Here is a 26,997-nt window from a genome sequence, read left to right as displayed (position 1 = left end):
GTGGCTCAAGACTAGAGGGGAAGGTATTAAACTGGGTATCAATTAACTAAAAATATACAGAGGCTAATTTTCATGGTTTACAGTCCCAGAAACCACTATTTCTAACCCAAGTTTTTCATGCAAGGTTAGCTATTTAAGAACACATTGGAAATTTTGAAGTCTCAGTCAAAATGAATCAATTAGCCTCACTCAAAGAGAATCAATTAACCAACATTACCATGTTTCAGGCCAGCCTCCTTCAACCTTACCCTCCGAATTGCTCACAAATCACTACAACAACAGTTTCAAGAACAGATAGGAATTCTGGTATTTAAATTTTACACCTATACAAAGTGAGAACCAAAAGAAATTTTGGTTGTCAACTAAAAAAAATAAGCTTAAAATTATAAATGCTAGATAGTTTTGAATAAAAACCCTTTCTTTCCATCTCACCAAAAGGAACTAATTTCTGTAAAAAGTTTTTGTAGTTAGTCTGTTAAGTGAAGTTCAGAAAAAAAACACACAAAAAAATGAACCCAGATTACTGCAGAAATATCAAGAGGTAAAAAAATCACCTTCTTAACATTCTCAATTCAGGTAATATCTAGAGTGCAGCCCTAGCCGGTTTGGCTCAGTGGATAGAGCATTGACCTGTGGACTGAATGGTCCTGGGTTTGATTCTGCCTGGTCAAGAGCACATCCCGAGGTGCAGGCTCGATCCCTAATGTGGGGTATGCAGAAGGCAATCAATCAATGATTCTCTCATCATTGATGTTTCCATCTCTCCCTCTCCCTTCTTCTCTGAAATCAGTAACAAAATATATTTTAAACAAACAGATAAGTAAATAATAAAGAGTGCAGAAATTCAGATTGCCCACTCTTTGAAGTTTCCCCTTTTGGTAAAATTTAAAAGGAAAAACTATGATATACAAAAGTATAAAATAGTACTCACCAGAATGGCAGCTTTAAAGAGATGGTTTTAAGGAAAACCATTTCCACTGCATCTACACCATTTCTTATACAGTTTTAACTGTGAAAGGCAATGAAACTTAAGCCCTTAGGTAATTTTGTATTAAAAACCAAGTGGATACCTTATAAAATATATATTTTTTCATCAGTTGATAAATTGAGGCTTTAAAAAAATTTAACTGAATGTTGATCACCATCCTAGTTGCTTTTATGGGTGGACTGTCTCAATCAAATTAGACAACATTACACTTCGGTGTAAAGGAGGAAGCCATGAATCCATCAATGCTACAAACTGGAAGGATGGTTCAGGCTTTCATAAAAGCTAAGCTGCATGCTTTATTCTTCATCTTGGTATTTTAAATTTTTATCAACATAAGAGTACAGTATTTAAAGGTTAAAGGATATTTCTCACGGATGGTTCAAGGCAACAATAAACTATAGTAGACCAATAAAAACAATAATAAAAACTTGAACATCTTTTACAATCCATTACATCTCTGCTCCTCAAAAGAAACATATGGAGAATCCACCTAGATTTCTTGATGGGTAGTCAGCTTTCATTTGAATATTTAAAAAGTAAGGTTTGTTATTTTTGGTTCAAAGTAAAATAAACCCATCATGGTGGTGCACCAACAGAATAGGTTCTAGTTTACAAAAAATGAACAAAATTAGTACTTATTTACAGCAAATTACTAAAACTTTTTATGAGCTAAAAAACCCACCATTTATCATTGCTAAAGGTGAGGAAACTTTTTGGGTTGATTCATACTGTAAAAAGTTGAAAGGTAAATAAAATACCACCACAGAAGTGACTTAAGTAAAAGACCCTGGATCCAAGCCCTGCATTCCATATGACATACCAAAATTAGCATATAGCTAATAGAAACTTTCACTGTCTTTTCCTTTTATGTACAATATATCTATTTAGGTTCAACCACAACCAAATAATAAAGGAGTAGTATTACCCTCTATTACAATGGAGGTTAGCAAACCTAAAGCTAATAATTTGCCCAAGTAGAGTGTCTGAAAGTGTCCAATGGGTCTATTATTAGTCATACTCACATTTAAGCAACTGCAGCTTTCTTCCTTGTGTGGGTTATGTGGATATGTTTGAAAAAAAAAATAGGAATATCAGGTACTTACAGATTAAACTAACCTGTACTGGCAGGGCTGTGGGGTTTTTCTTCTCTACCAGTAAGTAGCAAATGCTGAAATTCTGCTGCTAGTTAACAAAAACACAAATTGTATTAAACTGAGGAGTTCAACCCATACTTTAAAAAGTCAATGTGCATTAAATTTCCTCAGACCCTGACATTAATACATTAAAAAAAATTTTCCCTACATCTTACAAAAATTATCTTACATTGGCTATTAAATGTAGTGACCTTAAGAGAATGAATTAATAACACTATCTTTTGGACATAGCTGAATTTTAATAAAACATATTGTGTATTATGTGGAAATTTTTCTTATTCTAAAAGGGGAGGGGCCTATATCCAGCGGGGTTGGGGGTGGGGGAGATCACTTAAATGTGATAATTTCTTAATTTAGGTATATGTAGACACACCCCACAAAGGCAATTTAACACTAATTCAATTTTTCAAAAAATTGATTTCACTTTATGTTAAACTTAAAGATTTTAAATTATATGGGCTGAAAAGTAAATTCTATTTCTTCTCCTGGAAGTACACAGAACTAATAGCTAAAAGGGAGGCTTTGCTCACTCACTACACGCCCTTTTATGTTTTTAATTCAAACTTACAGGACTTTATTAACTCTTCTGTTGCATCACTTGGGTAGTTAAGCAGCGTTGTTTTATGAGTAGAGGCTGGGAAATAATGCTGCAAATCTTTTCACTCTGACTATTTATAAATAAAATATTGAGAATGAGCTACATTATAACATGATTTGGTGAAAGTATTATAATAAATGCAAAACAAGAGCAGAAATGCTATTACCTTTCATTACATTTAAAGTTAAGTCTAGCAAAACTATACAATGGTCTCTCTCCCAAATAATCACTATTAGTCTGTGTGTAGTACACTGAGGAGGACATAACATTCTTCATTTTTATCAACGATGGGCATCAATGAATTTCATTGTCAGTTGCTAAAAATTAACCAAAGGTGAAAGCATACAGATTCTTTAAAAATCCCGGACACATAAGAATGCCAAAGGGCTTGAAGAATTCCAATAAAGGACTTCCCCTTTTTACAAACACAGCATTATACAAACCCTGACCAAATACACAGAACACTACTGAAGCTGTGCCATCTCACCACTTTACACTTCTTAGTATTAATGGGTAGGGTCCAAATAACCAATCATTACAAGTTTACTCACATGTGTCTTCTATGTAGTTAATTTCATCAAAACAAAACATATACACAAACATATTCTCACAATATACCTGGTGATTACAGGCCTCCTAAAGAACCTAACATGAAACAGTCTTAATTTATAATGTCCAATTTGCTTGAAAAAGAAATGGTTCAAATTGGCTTCAGTGAAGATCTCCTTCAGGTCTCCAATTTCTGCTCAATATAACTTCTATATCTTACTTATTGAAATATATTTTCCCCTGAGGATATATATTAATGGAATAGATTTAGAGATGGTTCGAAAAATCTGAAACTATTAGTTTTAAGTTATTATTTTTCCAGAGTTGGTAAAATGAGAAGCTCTTTCTTTTATGGCCAAATTATGCAAGCAAGAATGTATACAGCCCAGGGAAGAAAGACAATGCTAATAAAATACAATTAATTATCTTCTGAGCCTTACTAAAGAAATCTAGTTTTTTAAAAAATGCTACTTTTAAAACTTATTTTCCAACAAAACTGTCAAGAATATGAACACACTTGTAAAGGTTGAAGATTAGGGAGGTCAAAGTCCTGTTTTCCCTACATCCTATGTAATTATTTTTAATTAAATCCATAATAGGGAATATCTAGATCTAAGATATTAATAGTTCTGAAAAGTCAACATTACAAAATTGTGAAATCACCATGTTTACAACACTATATATACATTACTAAAGTAACTGCTTATTTTGCCAATAAATTCCACACAGAAAACTTAAATGATTTCTATGCTAGAAAAAAAGGTTATTTATTAAAATGATTCAGATGACAAAATACTAAGGGTTAAAAAAAAAACAGTACCCTTCACTAATATTCAAGTCATGAGACAGCAAGCAGAAATATAATTGGGGAAATGTTTACTTACAAAAATCTGCTTTATAGTCAATAGTTTTAGAACTGAACCCCTCCCTCATTTTAGAAGACTTTTCCGTAGTTACAGTGAGATAAAACAGGTTTCATTTTGGAATTACAAACAGGTAAATACCACCTTTTAAAAAAGACATGCCTGATTTATACAAATTTTAGGATACATGTTGAATTTTTTAGAATCTCCTAACCAACACAAGTGTATATTTTATCTCATATGAGGTAACTTCAACATTTCCTTTTATTTATCAAGTTTTACCAGTGAACGTAATAAACACTCGAAAGTTATGTAATTATTAAAATCGTATTTGAGTCACAGAACTAGAGATATCATTATGCCACCCTTAAGGAAACCCCTCTTACCTCTGCTACAAGTATCTAAGAGCCTATTTGAATTATAATTATTTCAATTACCACTATCAGAACAAGCAGCTTTGCTCTTAAAATATTTCAGTACATTGGGAAATGGTGGTGCAACAGAAAACAACTCCAAATATGGAGTTTTAAATTGTATAATTATTGAGTAGATTATAAAATATTTCAGTGGAATACTTTCACGACAAAATTCTCCTATTCAAACATTTAAATCTATTCCCCCATGATTCAGTCACAGAGAAAAGCATATGAAAGTTAATTAACCAGGTGAAAACTTGGAATTCATTTAATGCATTTTTTTTCTTTATGCTTTGAATTAAAACCACATAGAAACACAATACCAGGTTTGCGAAAAACGTTGTACTATGTGTTAATTGCTACTGTTCAGATGAAAATGCTATCTGGATAGAATGGTGACTCAAACACAGGAAGAAACAAAACCCAGGTTTGCATTTTGGCCTCTCTTCCAGTTCCCTTTTTATTTCCTACAATATACAGGCATAAACTCATCTTTTCTCACCAACTTAAAGCAAACTTTAGTTGGGAAACAAACATGGATACTTCTCATGTATGTAGTTTGTATAAAATATTGTTCACTAAGACTGAAAATGAACCTCAAAATAATTGTTTTGAATCTACAGTTCAATACACTAATTTTACCACGATACGATTTTCACTTGGCTACCTGAAAATTAGTAATCTAGCCATACTGACAGGTCTGTAATACCCAAACTTTCACTATCTCCAATGTGTAGTGTATACGCATACATACCACACACATACCACCTTCCCACTTTTCCCAGGGCTCTACATTAACATTTGCTCTAATGTGGTGAGGTTTGAAAAATATTAAAAATCACAAGCATTTCCAGATGACCTTTCAACCTTAATGTTCAATGCATAACGTTGGGATTAAGAATGTGTATTTCAGTACCCAGTAGCATTTCCAATAATCAAACTTATCCTTGAGGTTAAATTTAATAGTTTCAAGAGAAAATAACCAGTATGATTTTCCTAAAAATTGAAAGTGGAAAATTTGTTTGAAATATTTCATGCCTCCAAATCAAAAATGTCAATTTTTTTCAATTTACAAAACTGCAATATTGCAATGCCAGCTTTACTGAGGCTTTTAAGTATAACGTAACACAAATTACGTATATCCAATGCTTCTTATTTATGTTTATTAACACCACAGTTAAACGTGAATATTAATATAGAGCCTTCTCTGCCAAAAGAGTATAAAAATCCTACGTTTAATTAAATGTAGGGGCCTTCACCAAACTTGCTGCAAGTTTGGGGACATAAATATCCAACAGCCATCAAGCTGTGAAAGCCCCTATAAGGAATAAAATAAATCCCACTTGCCTCAGACTGAACAGGGCAACACTGAGACTCAGCCTCAGCCTGTCCTATGGCAGGGCTATAGGAAGAAGAAAATTTTAATTTTAGAAAAACATTACCCAATTAATTTAAAAGACATGCATTTTTAAAAGATCCCAATGATCTAGCAAGCAAAGGGGGGAAAAGTAGCTCTTAAAAAAAAAAACAAAAAACCCCCCACTATTGCCCACTATAATTCTACTCTGAGACCAGTTATTTTTTGGGATTTCCCCCCAACACACCTGTTTAATTAAGCTGGGTTTAAGTTCAGTATGTAACTTATCAGTGGAATGGAAGCACACTAAGAGTATTTTCCCCAATCCTAATAGTAAATGTGTGAGATATTACTAAAATAGTAAGTACTCAAATCAAATAATTCCAGTAACAACTCAAAAGTTGTTCCTCACCTGCTGATCTTGTTACTGCCATACAGTAGTAATATCTATACAATAGAAACTAGTGCCAGACAAATGTTTGTCATTTTTGTTTTGTTAAAAAAAAAGTGATTAAGAGTGGATGAAAGGCAGAGCCAAAGCTGGCAGCCTCATTAATATTGCAACTTCCTAAATTATGGCAATTACAATGCCTGCCTGAAGATATCAAGTCCCAAAAGTTGTCTCTTATGAGGTAAGATGAATTTTACTTCAATTCACCACTATTATTAAGGAAGCATGTTCCAAAAAAATAATTATTTCAACGTAATTTGTTCCACTCATGATTTAACCACACTATGGACCCCAAAAGCAGTTAGGTAAAAGGTATTTTCTAGAAGCTTAATTATGCTTTAATGCAAGCACAAATTACACTCAGAAGTGAGCACTATCTGAGCATAACCTACAGAACACAAGAGACGGTGTTCTTAAGTTTTAAGTGTTTTAATGAGAATTATACTACTTACTTAAAATATTTTCTCCCTTCAGACCTCAGAAAGCAATAGTGACATAAAATATGTTCTCTTTGCATTAAATGCAAATAAAGTTTTGCATAATTTTTGAAAGTTTATATCATTTTTACCTCAAAGACTTTTCAACACATGTTTTTCTTTGGCAGTATAAATGATTTGCTGCCAAATTCCAAAACTATTTCAGTAGGCAGGCAACTGGAGGGGGAGCAATATATAAGGCTCAGCTAATAGAACAAAGATTAAATGTATTCTTGGTGATACATGTCTTATACCTATACCTTCACATAAAGGTTAAAAAGAAAGGTTACCATTTTCTAAGAAGTCTTAACTTTATATTGAGGAAAACCTCAACTTCAGGTCCTTATATTAATAATTATACTTTGTACAGGTCACTGATATTTAAATAAGCATAAATCTACCCTTAAACAATAAAAACACTGGATGCCAAAAGAGGTCAATAGGAGGTATCATTATGACACTTGCAACACAAAAAACTAAATAGCAGTCACTTCTACATAATAGTTCTCCAAATACTATAATAGAATAAAAAATTTCAAACCCCCCTGTTAACCATCCTAACAGGCATATTTAGATTCTCAGCATTACACTTGGAATATATACTAATCCATTAACAGCACAATAAGTAATTACTGCTTGCAGCCAAGCTTCTAGAAGTTTGCACCTGAAAAGCTCTGAGGTCCACGCAGTACTGCAGTCTCAAAAACAATCAGAAGGAAATGAATGGTCTGGCACTAGGTTCTAAATATCATCAGCAGGAAGCAGGAAATATTAAGGATTACATTTTAAATCTCTAAGACACCTAACAAGTATTGACATCATGGTGGTAAAAAGGTGACACAATATAAAGATTTCATACCCATTATGTAATGACTCGTACTTATCTAAGGTTTTCTGTTAACTAAAGCACTAACATACAATTCTATATATATTGTCCAGTTTAAAACATGCAGCTAAGAACAACCTATAATTCAAAGGCAGAATCCAATGATATATCAAAACTGCATTGGCAACTATGAATTTTATTATGTGGACATCTAATGTGGCATGCATCTGTACAAACCTTGCAGGCAGTGGTCCACAGCTGGGTTATGAATAAAAAGGCATAAATTTTTCTCTCATTTTATTACAATGAAGTTTAACAGTACAGAAAAAGTCACATGACCTTAGTGGGTCAGATTTCGTAAACCCTGCAACATGAGGAACTCTAAGCACATTAAATATTGTTACACAATCAGACTTCCAATGTACAGGTACTTGGAAATAGTTACAGCCCTCACCAAGCTAGGTTGGGGACATGAAGTCCAACAGCATCTGAAATGCTGTGAAGGCATAACTTTACAAATAGCAATGTAAGCTTACAGAACTTGCCTTTATTAAGGTGGTATGTTCATGAAATTCCAGCGCCTTCACAATATAACGAACCAAATTTACTATACTTCACTTCTAAAAACCTAGATGAAACATGAAAAAGAAGCCATACAGTATAAATTGCAACTTCAGGAAAAGTTCCTGCTTTATTATTCCATATAATTTTCCCATGTAAAATAAATGTCCAATAGTTCCTGGTATGTGGGAAGATAATGTTAAAGTCACAATGAAGCCTTATTGACGGTAGCTTGGCTATATAAACAGCACAAGTTGAGAAAAGGTTTAATCTCCAAACCTATTAGATTGGATGAAGCGAGATCAGTAACGGCCACCTTGCGACATTACAGGAGGTCTCATTCCCATCGGAGGTCGAGGAGGCCCACCTTGATAAGGGGGCACCATTGGCGGTCCCTGCCCATATGGTGGCATAGCACCAGGAAGGTAACCTGGCATGCCTTGATGATGACCACCATACTGACCTAAAAAACACATTTAAAATACAAAAAACAGATTGAGTTGGTTCGTGCATTGTACTTTTACGATAGCATCTTTTGCAGATACACTTATTTTATGTGTAGATTCAAAAAATCTGCTAAAAACAATAAACATAAAAAGAGGAATACCATGAGGTGGCATTGGGGGTCTCATTCCTTGTTGTTGTGGGATGCCTGGCTGTGGTGGCATCATAGCTCCAATTGGTCCAACTGGTGGATTACCAATGGGAGTCTGTCCTGGACGAGGAAGATTACGTTGATATTTAGGTAACTGTGCCCTTCTTTCTTCCTAAAAATAAAAAATAAGCACAATGTTAAACACCTGAATACAGAGACTCATTAAGCATAAAGGCAAGCATCTAAGACCTTATTTATAGAGTAAGTTTTTAAAAATGTATCATTTCCCAACCCATTACTTTTGCCCCACAAACCAGTTCAACTACTTAAAATATCAATTCTTTAAGAACTACCCATCTGTTTTTGTATTTGAAGCACAGATGACTTTAGGATTTATAAATTGTTTCTGCGATAAAGTGTCTTGTGAAGAAGACAATATGGTCTTCAAGTTATATGGTCTTCTACCTCACACTTCACTTACTTCAATTAATTTACAAATTTATGTCTAACTAAAATGAATTTTGAGAGTAAGAACTTATTATCTTCTTTCAGAAATAATCTGGTGGGATGGAATTCATTTAAGATCAAAACATGCACTATTCATTTTACTCTGTGGTTCTTAAAAATCAGAATGGGCCAGCCAGCGTGGCTCAGTGGTTGAGCCAGGAGGTCCTGGTTTGATTCCCAGTCTGGGCATATGCCCACGTTGTAGCTCGATCCCTAGTGAGGGGCATGGATGAGGTAGCCAAGCAATGATTCTCTCATCACTGGTGTTTCTCTCTCCCTCCCCCTCCCTCTCACTCTCACTTCAATAAAAGAAATCAATAAAAATAGATTTAAAAAAGGAAAAAAGGAGATTGCTTTTAAAAAAATCAGAATGGCAGGGCCTGGTTGGTGTGGCTCAATGGATAGAACATTGGCCCACACACAGAAGGGTGGCGGGTTTGATCCCCAGCCTTGGTGTGTGTGGGAGGCAACCAATCGATGTGTGTGTGTGTGTGTGTGTGTGTGTGTGTGTGTGTGTGTGTTTGCACGCGCGCACCCATATTTCTTCCTTCACCCCTTCCACTGTCTCTAAAAATCAATGGGAAAAATATCCTCCGGTGAGGATAACAAAAAGAAAAATCAGAATGGTAGCATTCAATCAGATTAATAAGACCATCATTTTACATATTAACACTTTTCAAATGGGACAAGCTGCTACAATGATATTCAATCAAATTCTGCTATCAAAAAAAAACTGTAAACAACTTACCAACGATATATCCTCATCTGGATGGATCAACTTACTGGTTGCACTGGTTGTTGTAAGAGTAGCAGGCTTACTTGTTATTGATGCCGCTGGTTTAGCTGCAGTGCTATTTGTTGTACTAGTGGTTGAAGCTGTAGACTGTGTATAAGCAGGGAATGTAGGCTTCGGGGGTTCTGTAGTTGTTGCAGGGGTACTACTTAAGGGCTTGAAATCTGTACCAACAGGTCCTTGGACAGCTGCCTGAGCCTGTAAAACACAATTTTTCATCAACAAAATCCAAAACTGAGTACATCTACTACCAACTTAAAAATAAGACACCAACATTCAATAAAAGACCAAATTCTAAATGAAATTAAAACAAAATTAACATGATAAATGCTCCACAAAAACCAAGAAATACGTAAGAATATCAAAACATGCTGGGTCACAATCACATCTAACACACAGCATTGGAACAACAAAAAGGTAATACTGAATATTTGACTTCTCAGGTGTCATCTACCTCCTCAACCAAGTTCTTTCATTTACAAAACTTTGTATTTATTCCAGGTTGATGAAATATAGTATTATATCTAATGAAATAGCATATGTTCTACTTATACTATTCTAAATTATTTAATTAATCTACCAAGTAATTAAAAAAAACCCCAAAAGGTTAGAAATTACAAAATACAAATGCTTGGATAAATTTCAGTTACTAAGCATAATTAATATAAATCGTGACACATTAAAAATGTCCTTCAAAGGTATCAGTTACATAATAATATAATGTCCTCCCAATTAACAATGGCTGGATGATTATCATGATCAAAATGGTTTAGATGATCTTTTAAGTATAAAATTACCGGTAATTAATGTGTTATTTTTTTGTAATATCCAACATCTAAAACATGTAGACAGGACAACTTTAGAGCCAAATTTCCTTACATGATAGGTGATGCATTAGATTAAACAGCATAAATCAAAATAGCTTAATCATGCATCAGGCTAACCATTGGCTACTAGAAGGCATTTACTGCTTACATGCTTTTAACCCTTTAGAACCATAGAAATTTGGGGTTCATTTTTTTTCTGAGTTCAATTTTCAAATACGATTGATTTGTACTCCATTAATCTTACTTAATAAAAATTACATAGTATATTTTTAAGGAAAAGATTTTGTTTAAAAGTAGGGTCCAAAGGGTTAAGTTATAAAGCCATTTTAACAACTTTAAACTGCAACTTCCTGCGTACTTGTGCTGTGCTAGGAAACAGAGCTTTAGAAGATGCAGACAGACTTTCTGAATTGGATGAAGCTGTACTTGAGCTTGTTACAGGTGTCCCCATCTGTAGCATAAAAGAAAGGAAACAATGAAAAGTCTCCAAACAAATGGGTGAAAATAAGCCATGTGGTAGACTTTTTTTTCTAGCATAGATTGCATATTTGTAAATGCAAAGTATAATGCAATCAAGTCTGATTTATTTAATGAGGCAGGCAGTTAATGCATTTATAATAAAGTGACAGTATGAGCCTCAAAAAAAGATTTAATTCTATACCAATAAACCTAATTAACCAGTTTCTTTTCTAGAAATATTTCAAAAATACTTAAAGATTGACACTTTAGTCCAATTCTCTATCAATGACACAACAAAATTTTTTTGCTAAGTTTAACATCTCTTAATAAACACCTACTCACCTCAAAAGTGTAAGCTAATGTGCTTCAAAAGCATTTTAAAAATGTTTTTAATTTAGCAACTACAAATAGTAAAAAAAGTTTAAAAAAGAAACTTCTAAGGGACAATCTTAAATTGAAAAATAAAAGAACATAACCCCGATTTTCTAAATTAAATACATCTGCTAATTCTGAATGAAACTGGGGGAAAAAGTAATAATCACTATAGACACAACAAATATAACAGAAGCACCTTTTGCGCTTCTGAGTTCTGGAGACAAAATCAGTAGGAAATTAAGTGCAACTAAGTCAAGAGCAATTAAATGGTGCCCTTTCAGCATGTGTGCATCATTGTAGTTTGTCACTGTTGTACACCAGAAGAGCCCAACAAATGATTTGCTAAGGTCTTAGGATTTTCATCTTTGGCTTTGCTTTCATTCCACTCATAATTCAATAGGTAAAGGAGGACCACTAAACATTACCACATATTTAAATCCCCAGAAATTAAACTTCATTTCTAACTAAAGCTAGAATAACCAGAGTTCACAGCAATGAAAAAATAACATACTATACTATCTCTGGCTCCAGTCAATCTTTTGAGTCGACAAAATCAATATATGCAAACAAGAAAGAAAATAGACCACTTCTTAGTATGCTTAATAAATTATACTAAAACCATAAACAAAAATTGACCTTTGACAATTTCAAAGATTTTTGTAAACAACTACATTTTACCTTTAAATATGAGTGCATTCCTTTTCAGGAATTTCACCTTACCTGTCCGGCACTGGGGAAAAGAGGCTTAGTAACTGGAGGCTGTGGAGCAGGAACTGTTGCTGTTGGTGCAGGTGGTCTATTAAGAATACCTGGTGCTGAAACAGCCTGTGCTTGAGTCATTGGCGGAATTCCAGGACGTGGAACAGGAGGGGGCATACCTGTAAAGAAGAAATGTTGGGAGGAAGACTCAGTTGTTGGAAGCATTTAGTTCAGAAAAAAATATTTCCCCAAAACTTTGCTGTTACAATATACCATATTAAAAATGCTTCCATACTACAAAGTTACTAACAATTGACTTCTGAACTTGATGAAATCCGAAGAACTTAGGCATTTGTCCCTTGAAATAATCTTGCCTCAAACAAACTTGTCTCCAGAATTTTGTGGAATGAAAGATACCACTAGAAACCCTGTATGTTGGCAAAGCAGGCAATTGAGCTTAACTGATATTGATTTAGCAAACCAATTCTTTAAACATATAGAGAATTCCATCAACTAGAATTCTCTGAACTCTAATGCAAATTACATAGAGTAAAAAGGTGATTAAATCACATACCCATGAATTTTCCAAAAAACTAAGTTATTCCTTTAAACAAATTTTCCTAAAATGTATCACTATTGCATTCTTTAAACTTCAACATAACTTAAACTTAAAACTTTCACTACAGATTATCAAATGAACACTGGTTATTATTCTTTAATATTTTACTTTTTAAAAATACATTTTTATTTCAGAGAAGAAAGGAGAGGGAGAGAGAGAACATTAATGATGAGAGAATCATTGATCGGCTGCCTCCTGCATGCTCTACAGTGGGATCGAGCCCACAACCTGGGCATGTGCCCTGAGTGGGAAGCGAATGTGCCCTTGATTGGAATTGAACCCTTCAGTCCGCAGGTTAATGCTCTATCCCAGCCGTGGGCAAACTACGGCTATGCCAGAAGAGTGGAGGGTTCTCTTGCTCTCCCCTCCGCTCCTTCACCAGCAGCAGTGTTAACATGTATTAGTTCACACAAACACTCCATCCATGCTTTTGTTCCGGCCCTCCAGTCCAGTTTAAGAACCCATTGTGGCCCTCGAGTCAAAAAGTTTGCCCACCCCTGCTCTATACACTGAGCCAAAGGAGCTAGGGCTTCTTTAACACTTTAAATGCCCAAGATTATCTTAGAGCATTACGTATGTTGAGTTATTGCCTATAAATTAATGGCTACACTGGTGATGCTTGCAATTTTGCTGCAGTTTTATTTTCCTAGTTACTTTTATATATCAACTATCACTTAAGTACTTCTAAACCTGCCGTGGATTATAACCCAAACTTAAAGGTCTCTGTGGCACACTTATTTGGCTAACAAAATCCCTTTCCCCGTATTATAATCTAAAACATCAAGACATTTTATTTCCCACACTCCCTTTGCAGCAAGAGGGTCCATTAGACCTATTTCTGGCCAAGACATAGAAGGGGCTAAGGAGCCTCCAGGAAAGCTACTTCGCTCTCTAATAAAAGAAAAAGGAGAGCATTGCTGTTAACACCATTTCTTGCCCCTGTCATCTTGTTACCGCTGAATGACATGGTTGAGGGAAAAAAGCTAAGGTTAACAAAGTGGAAAATTTTAAAAGCCACTGAATCTACCACTTTTCTTTTTGTTGAGATAATAAATGTCTACATTGCTTAATACAGTTAGTTTGAGTTCTATATTACTTTGTTAAGAGTCTTATTAGTTGCCAAAACCGGTTTGGCTCAGTGGATAGAGCGTCGGCCTGCGGACTGAAAGGTCCTAGGTTCGATTCCGGTCAAGGGCATGTACCTGGGTTGCGGGCACATCCCCAGTGGGAGATGTGCAGGAGACGGCTGATTGATGTTTCTCTCTCATCGATGTTTCTAACTCTCTATCACTCTCCCTTCCTCTCTGTAGAAAATCAACAAAATATATTTAAAAAAAAAAGTCTTATTAGTTACCTAAAATATTCCTAATAAGTATAACAACTCTTAAGCATATGACCGTCAGTGCACAGGCTCTGTGACTCATTTTGGCTGCTTTGAATCCTATTTTTACTATTCTAAAACTCAATAAATAAATAAATAAATAAATGGGGGGGGGGTGTCCATCTTAAGACTTTTCATGGTGCCCTAGCTGGTTTGGCTCAGCAAATAGAGTGTCGGCCTGTGGACTGAAGGGTCCCAGGTTCCAATCTGGCCAAAGTCACATGCTGGGGTTGTGGACTCGATCCCCCCAGTAGGGGGCGTGCAGGAGGCAGCCAATCAATGATTCTCTCTCATCATTTATGTTTCTATCTCTCCATCCCTCTCCGAAATCAATAAAGAAAATATTTTTTTTTAAAAAAAGGCCTTCTCATGGTAATTTTTACAAGTCACCAACCTGCCCTGGCCAGTTGCTCAGTGGTTAGTGTCTGACAGCTGACCAAAGGGTTGTGGGTTCAGATTTCTAGTCAAGGGTACATGTGGGAGGCAACCAATCTATGTGTCTCCCTCACATCAATATCTGTCTCTCTCTCTCTCCTCACCTCTCCCTCTCGCCCGCTCTGGGTGAGAGTTAATAAAAACACACACATAAGAAAGTACCAACCTACAGAAAGTTTAAATTACATTGCACCAGTGCCCACAAATCTATTGTCTAAATTACTTAAAAGAATCAAAGCGGCCCTAGCCAGTTTGGCTCAGTGGACAGAGCATCGGCCTGAGGACTGGAGGGTCCTGGGTTCCATTCCAGTCAAGGGCATATGCCCAGGCTTTGGGCTCAATCCCCAGTAGGGGGCGTGCAGGAGGCAGCAGATCAATGGTTCTCATCATTGATGTTTCTATGTCTCTCTCCCTCTCCCTTCCTCTCTGCAATCAATAATAAAATATATATATATGTAAAAGAAATATATATATATTTACTTAATATATATATATTAAGTAAAAGAAAAAAAAATTGTCTAACATTCTTACCTGGTGGCATACCAGGCATTAGAGGTGGTATTCCTGGTCCAGGTGGCATCATTCCACCCATTGGCATCATTCTGTCAGAAAGCAAATTTCAAGAAACAACTAAAGTTAATTATCAGTATAAACCGTAGAAAATATTTTGGCTAAATCCTGAAACAATAGATAAGACTTGAATTTGACCCCTAATATTGAAATCAAGCTGAAAGAACACACACCACACTAAAAACAATCCTATCAAAATAAGACCTCTAAAAAGGAGCAAACTCTTGGGTTTACCAGTAAGATGGGGGAGGTGTGAAGTCAGTCTTTGCAATAAACAAACAAACCATAAAACAATTTAATACATTTGAAGTCATCAGGAATAATATTACATGCTATTCTCGATATATATAAGAGGCCTCATCTAAAATATGTGCAACTGGGAAGCAAAATCACCTTTTGTCTCACTTGGAAAATATCCACACAGAATATAAATAAAAAAGAATCCCTATTTTAGAGTCAACAGATTTTTCAAAAGGAAAATACTGAATGTACATTGTGGAGATAAATTTTTTTTGGAGGAGCACAGAAAAAATTTCACCAATATTAAAGATAGTCAAAAGTAAACTCAGATTGCCTAATTTTTACTTAGATTGGCTACCTAACACTATAGCATGACTTAAAAACAAAACCTCTATTTTTTTTTCTCTTCCCCTAAAAGAACTCATCTTCAAATACCAATGTCCAGTGCACTTAAAAAATTTTAAGTTTGTAAATTCTTGATTTAGGACTTCTATCAGAAGATTAACTTCTATATATTGAGTTCATTAGGAAAAGTTTGATTATCTTCTATAATAATAAAGCATCTAATTTGGTAAAAGATTATATATTCTTTCTTAAATACCAACCCTTTTTACTAAATCCCATTACTTTTAGCAGTTAGGAGAAAATACCTACACGTTTAGAAAATACTTATTTTATATATGGATTTATTACTATTTCCTCAAAGATGTTTTATATCCCTCCTTTCAGAGACTTGTGTCAACCAGTTTGCAAGCTGTACGAAGTTTTAGTGAGGAAGGTTAGAAAATTTCTGAACTCAATTGAATAGATCCCATTAAACACACAAGAAAATGACATTATGATTATACCTCCTGAATTACATCATGAATGAGATGCTTACATGTTTTCACCGCAAAATGACTGGGTGTATTTTCTCTGATGATGCAATCTGTGAAAATGTATGACAAAATCAAAATCTAACTGTGATTTTCAAAATACAGTGGGAAAGTGTATTGTTTACCTGTCACATCCAACAACATTTAAGTAAAAGTGATGGGCACAAGCACCTCATATTTATAGTTTTTGATGATTTGACAAATACTTAAATCATTTACAGAATTTGCCTGTCACAACCAAGTGTCATGGACAGTTCTGAATCTCAGAAACTCAACTCTACAACCAACTACTTTAATTACACCAGATGCAATTAAAGCAGATGGCTGCCTAAATACATCCTAAAACACAAAAATCTATTCTCTTCAGAGACAAATTCATTGGTAGATCCCGTTATTAGACAATTTTAATATTTATAGAGCCCATACCTTTTAGAAAGAAAAATGCAAAGTCACATTTAATTCATAAACACTCAAGTTGAAAGATCATTACTAGGCAAAGTCCACAAGACATTTAAAAAGAGTTTTCTTACCCAGGTGGCATGCCTGGCATAACTGGTGGCATTCCTGGCATCAGAGGAGGAACACCTGGCATTAATGGAGGTATGCCTATAAACAATTTCAACAACAGAAAAATCAAATTAATATTAAAGGGTTAGGATGAAGAATATAATACTTCTAACACTGTATCAATAATATCCTAAGAGTGTCAAATTTTAAGAAACTCTATATGCTACCTGGAGGCATTCCTGGTGCTCCCGGAACTGGTGGTAGTCCTGGCTGTGCCATTGGGGGTATATAGCCTTGTTGGGGTTGAACAGGCTGTGGTTGAAATGAAGTTGAAGCTGCAGAGTCGTCATCATCATATTCATCAGAATCATCTTGCTGCTTCTTTTTTTGACTCTCTGTTAGGAAAGTTTTAATTTTCCCATAGAGAAGGGGGGACAGGGAACCAAAGCAAGTTTAAGACATTCAACATTTAAAAAAATTATTTCAGTGCAACTAGCTCATAAAATTTTTCTTCTAAAAATATTTCAGTTAATATTATTCTTTACCCTTCAAATGTGTTTTCAACCTATATTAAGCAATTACCCATTCTATGACAGGTAAAAATAATTCTAAGTCAGTTTTATTTTTAAAAAACAGCTTTCTATTCCATCCAAAAAGGTAAACTACGGTAAAGAGGCCTGACCTCTCTGCAATACTTTTCAAAACTAAAAGTTCCATAGGTGATTAATAACAGCTCCTATCAACTGGATATGTGGCTTCAATGTCAAATTTTTAAAAAATGTATACAACTAGTGGTTACATAAATCAAAACAAGCTACCTTTGCCAAGGCCAGGGAGCTCAGTTGGTTAGAGCATCATCCCACAAGCCAAGGTTGGGGGTTCTATCCCTGGTCAGGGTACATAAGAATCAATCAGTGAATGCATAAGTAAGTGGAACAACAAAATTGATGTCTCTCTTGCTCTCAAATCAATTAAAAACAAATACCAACTACCTTTATTTTTAAAGGCCTCAGCACTTGATAATTCCACTTGGAATTCAGTTATGAATATTTGAAATGATCCAAACAGTATTATTTAGTTATATATATATATACTAGAGGCCCAATGCATGAAATTCGTGCAAGAGTAGGCCTTCCTTCCCCCAGGTGCCTGCACCGGCTTCCCTCTGGTACCCAGGACCCGAGCTTCCCTTGCAGCTTCAGCTTCGTCTGGGAAGGTCGTCCAGAAGGGTGTCCAGTCTAATTAGCATATTATGCATTTATTATTATAGACTAGAGGCCCAGTGCACAAATTCATGCACAGATGGGGGGGGGGGTGATCAGCATGGGCCGGTGAGGGGGAGGGAGGTGCGGCCCTGCAGGCAGTTTGCTGGCCGGCCCCACCCCCTGGTTGAACTCCTGCCTATTAACCTTTTATTATATAGGATAGAAAATATATATAAAAATCAATACACAACTTCAAACATAAGACAAATATAACTGAATAAATCTAACATCTGCCATTAAATTTATACTTTAAAGTAGCAATACTCTCACTAGTGAAGCTATTTTAAGAAAAAGCATACATTAATATTTACCCTGTGTTTTCTGTTCAAGAAGTCTTCTTCTTTCATCCATGTCTTTTTCTGGAATACCTTCCATACCATATATTTCCAACTCTATGTCTGTTCTCCCAGGTATTGCATTTGGTACAGCATCTATTGTCTCTTTATGCACCTAACATTAAAAAACAAACAAAAACCTCCATCAGATAGGTAAAAGTGTCTTATAAAAGTATTTCAGAGAGTAATTTCAAATTACTCAAGAGACCATTTAGTATGTTGGTTAAGAGTGACTGGTTCTGCCCTAACTGGTTTGGCTCAATGGATAGAGAGTAGGCCTTTAGACTGAAAGGTCCCAGGTTCGATTCCGGTCAAGTGCATGTACCTTGGTTGCGGGCACATCCCCAATAGGGAGTGTGCAAGAGGCAGCTGGTCGATGTTTCTCTCTCATCGATGTTTCTAACTCTCTATCCCTCTCCCTTCCTCTCTGTAAAAAATCAATAAAATATATTAAAAAAAGAAAAAAAAAAGAAAGAGTGGCTGGTTCTATCCCTAGCTGGTTTGGTTCAGTGGATAGAGCGTCAGCCTGGGGACCAGGTTCAATTCTGGTCAAGGGCACATGCCCAGGTTGTGGGCTTGATCCTCAGTAGGGGGCGTGCAGGAGGCAGCCGATCAATAAGTCTCTCTCATCATTGATGTTTCTAGCTCTCTCCCTCTCCCTTCCTCTCTGAAATAAAAAAAAAAATTTTTTTAAAAGAAAGAAATGCAATTACAACCTCAAGCACATTAACTAGTCTTTACTAAGTGATAGTTTAGCATCTATACAATTGGAGGATGTCTGACTTAACTGACATACTCATCTCATAGGTTGCTCTGAAATTACAGTAAGACTATATAGAAACAGAATTACTTAGTCAAAGATGCTACTAATAATTTCTCAACTAATCTCCTTCCAGCTTCCCCTACATTTTATCTGATCTTCTCTATAGTACAACTCCTTGAAAGAATGCCTCTTCTATTTTCCCATTTTCTCCTTTTTGTAAACTAGGCAAAGAACAATTTGTGTATAAGCAAAAATGGAAAAGAGCTGCAGTGTCCAAGGGGTGTGGGCTTAAAAATATTAGCACTCTAGATTTTAACAGATGCATAAATAAAATTTGAAAAAGCAGTCATAATATAAAACAGCAGCTTCACAGTAATGCCTTCAGAAGTTTAACCCTTTGAGTGCCAACCAATATCCTAGGAACTATGCTAAAATTGCCAAGGCATTTTTGCTGATTTTACAGCAGTTTAGGAAAAAAATTATGAATCGCAAGTAAATGAAGTTACATATTCAAAAATCTTCCACAATATCGTCATCTTCACAGCAAGAAGTGACATATTTAGCAATATCATCATCACTAATAAAAGCAGAATTAGAACTGGACGCTATTTCGAAGCTTTAGGGCTACAAAATCTGAGTAAACTTCACAAAATTGTAGTACCTGTAAAAAATTAGGCAGATAAATGCCAATGGTCAATTTTAGAACTACAAACATTCGGCATCATAAGTAATCTGCACTTAGGTGCCATCTGTCAATAAAGAGTGAACTACTAGCATCTAATAGTGACACTGAAGGAGGAGCACAATAGCGTTCCCGGCACTCTAGGGGTTAATCTTTTTCAGAAGTTGACTCAATTCAGTATGCTTCTTTCTTAGAAGCCTCACCAAATTCTCCTGAAGATCTGGAACTTCATCTACTTCTCTGGTAACAAGCAGTGCTTTTCCATCCCAATTGTTTGGGCAGAGCTCTTTACACTAGTTGGAGGTCTGCACCATGCTAAATTAAGATGCTAGGTAGCATTGTGTCAGCAATTTGTCTCAGCATGCCCTGTAATATTTAAAAGTGTTCGCTGCCTGATCTTTAAGGCTGTTAAAATGGGTAACTGTTCCTTGGTTTGTGAACACTCATCTCCTCAATACCCTACCTTCTTTAAGGAAAACTAAAGTCTTTTTCTCATCTGCTATAGCTGTTATGTGAACCGCCTTCTGCAAACAGTTCCTTTCCCACCATTACACACGTTGTGCCTGCAGTTTGGCCAGTTTTCCCTGGTTCATGATAGTTTCTTTCATCTTGTTGGAGAGGAAATGGAGCTACAAGGGAGACTAGGGTAGATGCTTAGGATAAGAATAAGTGCATACTTTCTAGGACGCAAGATGGCAGCTCTCATTTTCTCTCTCTTTTTTAAGCCTACAGCACCCAGCATTCCCAGGCAGCTTCCCATCATCCAATTACTAACCAGGCCCTACCCTGATTAGCTTACGAGATCTGGGTATTCAGGGTAGTATGGCTGCAGGCATCATTTTCTTTTGAAAGTACTCCAATCAAGTTTTCATCATCATTCTAGGAAATCACTCTCAGAAAGTGGAACAATTACCTCCACTTTGATTAACCCAATCTTAGTTCTGTTCTTACTTGGCTTACCACAAGCATTTGACAGTCAAAGTAACTCACTCTTTAAAAACACTTCATTTGGCTTCTAGGGTATTTACTATCTTGGTGTTCCTACCCTTTCACTCTCCTTGACTTCTTTAAAACTTCTGACCTCTAAATGCTGGGAGTGACCCAACATGGAGTCCTTGCATTTTTCTATTTATATTCTACTGGAGACTGGAGGCCTGGTGCACAGAAATTTGTGCACTGGGGGTGGTGGTGTGTGGGTGTGTGTGTGTGTGTGTGTGTCGTCCCTCAGCCCGGCCTGTGCCCTCTCATAGTCTGGGAGCCCTCAGGGGATGTCCTACTGACCGCTTAGGCCCACTCCCTGTGCAGTCTGGCCTCTCCTTGTGGGAGGTGACCAGGCGGCCGATTGACCGGCACGCCCCCACCCCCACCCTATTGGCCCTCTGCAGCCACTGGTCCACTGGTCGCTGCTGCATGCCCCCCCCCCCCACCCCATTGCCGTCCCCTCCTTCTGCCCGCTGGCACACCCCTTGGCTAGCCTTTTGCTGCTGCTTGCTGGCCCCGCCCCCTGGTTTGTTCTGCAGTTTGGTCTATTTGCATATTATACTTTTATTACATAGGATTCCCTAAGAAGAAAAGACATGGCTTCAAATAGCCATTCTTATCCTGTATCCTTCCAAATTTCTATTTCTACCTCCAACCCCTCTGAACTCCAGACTTGTAGATCCAACTGCTTATGTGACATCTTCATCTGGATAGTCAATGAATCTTCTCAAAACTAACATACCCACACCTAAAATTAACATAAAAACAATCTTGGGCCCTGGCCACTTGAGTGGCTCAGATCATCCCCTGCACTGAGAGGTTGCTGGTTTGATTCCGAGTCAGGGCACATGCCCAAGTTGCGGGCTCAATCCCCAGTAGGGGGTGTGCAGGAGGCAGCCCATCTTTTCCCAAGCATTGATGTTTATCTCCCTCTCCTTTCTTCTAAAATCAATAAAACACATTAAAGTCCTAGCTGATTTGGCTCAGTGGATAAAGCGTCGGCCTGTGGACTGAAGGGTCCCGGGTTTGATTCCAGTCAAAAGGCACATGCCCACGTGGGTGATTCTCACTCATCATTTCATTGCCTTTTCTACCTCTCTCCCCCTCTCCCTTCCTCTCTGAAATCAATAAAAATATATTAAAAAAATCTTGGTATCTTTATCCCTAAGCCTACTCTTCCTGCAGCTTTCCACATCTCAGTATGTGGTAGCATCATTTTTCACATTGCTCAAGTCAAAAACCTTCAGATCATCCTTCACTCCTCACTTTCTCTCATATTCCACATCTAATCCATCAGCAAATTCTGGCTCTGTCACCATCATCTTTCATCTAGAATGCTCTTGTCTCCTAAGTGGCCTCACTGCACTCTGTAGTCTATTCTCAATCTTGCAGCCAAAATGATCCTTTAAAAAGGTGTACCACCCTAATTGGTTTGGCTCAGTGGATAGAGCGTTGGCCTGAGGACTGAAGGGTCCCAGGTTTGATTCTGATCAAGGGCATGTACCTTGGTTGCGGGCACATCCCCAGTGGTAAGTGTGCAGGAGGCAGCTGATTGATGTTTCCCTCTCATCGATGTTTCTAACTATCCTTCTCCCTTCCTCTGAAAAATATCAATAAAATATATTTAAAAAAAAAAAGAAAAAAAAGGTGTACCAGTCCTGGTCAGTGTTGTTCAGTTGGTAGAGCATCATCCCATGCACAAGATCAGGAGGAAAAAAAAAAGCTATGTGACAGGTATTTTTTTTTTTTTTAAATCCTCACCTAAGGAATGAGGATATTTTTCCCATGGATTTTTAGAAAGGGGGGAGGGGAGGTGCTGTAACCGGTTTGGCTCAGTGGATAGGGTGTTGGCCTGCGGACTAAAGGGTCCCAGGTTCCATTCCCGTCAAGGGCATGTACCTTGGTTGCGGGCACATCCCCAGTAGGAAGTGTGCAGGAGGCAGCTGATCGATGTTTCTCTCTCATCGATGTTTCTAATTCTCTCTCTCCCTTACTCTCCGTAAAAAATTAATAAAATATATTTAAAAAAAAAGAAAGGGGGGGGGGGATGACACACATCAATTAGTGCACTCCTGCCGCAACCACTGGGGGTTGAACCTGCAACCGTGACCAGACTGGCCATGGCAAATGGAGGAATTTTAATTTTTTGAATAGCTACATGGGACTTAGTGACGGTCTAAGTATGTAGTAGGCTCTCAAATATTTCTGAATAGATGTTAAACTGTTGTAGTGATGTGACTAGGGCGAAGAGGAGCTATATAAACTTATTTTTTTAAAACTCGGGAGAGCAACATCCTATTTTATCCCCCTGCTTCCTACCAACAGTATTTTCCAATAAACAGAGATTTGCTCATCTCAGAACTTTCTAAGGTCCAATTAGGCAAAAATTCAGGCAGCTCTAAAACTGGCAAAAGTAGAACACATAATGGTACTCATGAGATCTTTAAAAATTACAAAGTTCTCCTTACCTACTAGTAAAAGGATTCAAGAAACCAAGAAACTATTAAATAAAATAATACCACTCCAAAAGAGATGCGGGTATAAATTCTTGATATAAACCTGGCCCCAGGCAACAGATTATAACAAATCCTCAATGTCAGTAATGGCAGCTAATTATGTACTAATTCTTATGGGATGAGAACTGGTGAGACTGGCCACAAATTTAAATCATTGATCCCTGCTTTTTTAACTCAAGTGCTGAGATATATCTTGTGATCTCAACCTGTCACCAATCTAACCTAGAATGAAAGATAATAATTTAAAAATATCCTATCACATATAATAATCATATATAATAATGAGCTAATATGCTAACTAGACTGAACAGCAAAATGACCATCCAGAAGGTTGTCTGGACAAAGCCAGGGCTGTAAGGGCCAAGCTCCTTGCACGAATTTTGTGCATTGGGCCTCTAGTCCTCCTATATAAATGGGCAATATGCAAATTGACCCCAATGGCAGAATGACTGGTCGCTATGATGCGGGGGGGGGGGGGGGGGGGGGCGCGGCGGCGGGGAAGCTCAATGCAGGAACTGCCCCCTGGTGGTCAGTGCGCTTCCACAGGGGGAGCGCCACTCAGCCAGAAGCTGGCTCATGGCTGGCCAATGCAGTAGTGGCAGGAGCCTCTCCCACCTCCACAGCAGTGCTAAAGATGTCAGACTAATGGGGAGTGGGCCTAAGCTGGCAGGTGGACATCTGCAGAGGGCTCCTGGACTGAGAGAGGATGCAGGCCGGGCTGAGGGAAGCCACCCCCCACCCAGTGCATGAATTTTTGTGCACTGGGCCTCTAGTATACCAATAAAACTCTAAACATAAAGAAATCGTTTCTCTTCTAAATGGCTAAAGAACAGGTGTGCTGCCCTAGCTGGTTTGGCTCAGTGGACAGTGTCAGCCCCGGGTGCAAATCCCAGTCAGGGCACATGCCAGGGGTTGCAGGCTCAATCCCCAGTGTGGGGAGTGCAGGAGGCAGTCAATCAGTGATTCTCTCTCATCACTGATACTGATATTTCTATCTATCTCTCCCTTTCCCTTCCTCTCTGAAATCAATTAAAAAATAACACACATGTGTTTTCTTAAGCTGACTTGTCATTTAATATGATCTTTTGCAATAAACAACAAAAATACCCTACAACTGTCAAAGAAATAAACATTCATAATTTCCCAATGCTGTTTCCATACTAAAAGTAAAAATTAAATACAGGAGTAAAATCCTTACCTGCATGCAATGTATAGCCAAGCCGGGTCCTGTGTACAACTTCTTATGACATATATGGCATTTAAAATGTTTTGCTTTTTGGTGCTGTATAAGGATCTTCTCATCATCAAAATCTCTATTACAATACCTGATCAAGACTGTTAAGGCACAAAATAACACAATGACACTGCCTAGTAAAAAAAACCCTGCCCTATGATAAGCAAATAGCAATGACATTAAAATATAGAAATAGCTAAAAGCAAAAAGTTGCTTTACAGAAACTTTTTTTGATATTTATTATACAATTAGGGATTAACTTGCCATGGGATTTCCTGGAAGCCCATACTCTCTTCATCACCCCTAAACACATTTCAGCATAGTTTTTTTAATTTTTGTGTTTAACAGTTTTTATATGAAATTAACTCTTCTTTTGTTCACTATTTCAACATTTACAAATGCATAGTGTAGATTTGAGGGGTTCAATGTTAAAAAAAAATCCCCAACTTCATCTCAAGACAGATTTAGAAATAGAATTCACTCATTAGATAATTTAAAATAATGAGAAAAATGAGGATTTACCTAATGTTGATAATTTAAGTTTCTTTTTAGAGTCTAAAAATAAGTTCATAGTGAATGACACAACTTAACCCATAAAGTTGTTTGCAATTCCCTATGAACTTAAGTTGCCAAGGGACGTATTTAAACTCAATGAGTTACATCCATAAAGCAGAATTACCTCAATAGTAGTAAGATTTCCCTAAAAGGACATTACAAAATCCGTGACCGTTCAACTATTATATAAATGCAGTTCTGTAACAAACAGTTTTGAGGCATAAGAGGCCTTATTTTTATTTTTATTTTTGACCCTACAAAGCTAACTAGATACAAAAATCTCCACCCTGAAAGAGAACTCTTCTTGAAGACTAAAGGCGCCAGTTAGCGAGACGCGGAAGCTAGTTCTTCCCCCCCCACCCCACCCCCACCCCGCGCGCAAAAAAAGAAAAAAAAAGGGCGCGGGGGGGGGGGCGGGCGGGATTTGAAGTCCGAGTTGACTAAACCATCGATTCTTTAAAAATAAAAAATAAAAACACGGGGAAAAAGTGGCTGACTGGCTCCGGAAGCTTTCCCCTAATCCGCCATACCCTCAATCAAGAGTCTTTTACTTGAAGAAAATCCCTTTGTTGAATGGTCACCACAACCACGGGGTAGAGCAGCACAGCCCTTCCGGGACACCGTCCTTGACGGAGGGGTCCAGGCCGCCTCCCCGCGGGTCCACGCTCGCATCAAACCCGGAATCTCCTGAGTCACGGAGTCCAACGCCCCGCAACTGCCAGAGCCTCTCGCCCTAGAGGCCCCATTTTCCTAGAAGACTTCGCAAATCTGACTCCAGCCGCCAAGTTACCCACCCCCAGGCCTAGATCCCAGACACTCGCCGCCATAGGCCCACGCCAGGCCTCCCCGTCCCCGTCCCCACCAACCGGCGCCGCAGCGCGGCCGCGACTCCCCACTGACAAAGGATACCAGCACCACGGCTTCAGCTGCTTCTTCTTCTTGCGACCCATCGCTGCGCTCCACTGACGAAGTGAAAACGGAGGAGAAAGTAAGCAGGAAAATCGAGGCGAAAAGCGCTCACTCCTCAGACCCAACCGCCACCACCGCGTCCCACAGGAAACAGACACAAAATGGCCGACGCCCTCGCTCGCTGCTCTGCCTCCCGTCAGGCACTGCGGCAGGGGGCGGGGCCAGCCGGGGGCGGGTCACATGACACCGCCCTCCGCCCTGAGTGGGCGGGGACTCGCAGCCCGAGAGGCGACCGCCATCTTGTCTGTTTCGCTGGCCGCCTGCTGTCGCTGGCGGTGCGTGCGGAGCCCTTCGGGTTTCTTTGTAAAGGAGCCGGCTGCCTGGGTATGCCGAGAAACTCGCGAATTGAGGGAGGAATCTGGGGAAAGGGACTGAAAACATTACCCGCGTCATTAAAGGCAGACTGCAAATAAAGGCTCATTCAGACATTGCCCAGTTTTCAGTTCTGTTTTCAGTGCCCGGATTAATCCTTTCTGTAGTAAGTGTTGGGCATTTGCTTACTTCAGTGTTGAGACAAAGAAGGCGCAGCCACAGCTTGGCGACAGATGAGCGGGCCGCAGTGTGGCGAGCGCGGTG

General features: G+C 37.8%; 1 protein-coding gene across 8 annotated transcripts; it reads right to left on the bottom strand.

Annotated features, from left to right (window-relative positions):
- Nucleotides 1–930: 930 nt before the first annotated feature.
- Nucleotides 931–26,540, bottom strand: ZNF207 (zinc finger protein 207). 8 transcript variants are annotated; one of them, XR_004972853.1, is made up of 14 exons: nt 26,362–26,540; nt 24,862–24,988; nt 18,698–18,836; nt 17,349–17,516; nt 17,145–17,220; nt 16,620–16,667; nt 15,461–15,531; nt 12,516–12,673; nt 11,320–11,412; nt 10,090–10,332; nt 8,847–9,006; nt 8,519–8,702; nt 8,224–8,306; nt 931–2,810 (listed from the first exon to the last, which is right to left on the bottom strand). XR_004972853.1 is itself a non-coding variant. In XM_036340551.1 (13 exons), the coding sequence occupies exons 1-12, from the start codon at nt 26,400–26,402 to the stop codon at nt 8,542–8,544; spliced, it is 1,485 nt and encodes a 494-aa protein (XP_036196444.1). In that variant the 5' UTR covers nt 26,403–26,540; the 3' UTR covers nt 4,149–5,970; nt 8,519–8,541. The 8 variants fall into 8 exon arrangements, 5 of the variants coding, with proteins under 5 accessions (XP_036196444.1, XP_036196443.1, XP_036196442.1 ...); XR_004972854.1 differs by lacking the exon at nt 8,224–8,306 and adding an exon at nt 5,916–5,970; XR_004972852.1 differs by lacking the exon at nt 931–2,810 and adding an exon at nt 4,149–5,970.
- Nucleotides 26,541–26,997: the final 457 nt, after the last annotated feature.

The sequence above is a fragment of the Myotis myotis genome, unplaced genomic scaffold, assembly GCF_014108235.1.
Source record: "Myotis myotis isolate mMyoMyo1 unplaced genomic scaffold, mMyoMyo1.p scaffold_m19_p_17, whole genome shotgun sequence".
Taxonomy (NCBI): domain Eukaryota; kingdom Metazoa; phylum Chordata; class Mammalia; order Chiroptera; family Vespertilionidae; genus Myotis; species Myotis myotis.
Note: the sequence above shows the minus strand (reverse complement) of the source record. Positions and strands in the feature narration are given on the sequence as shown.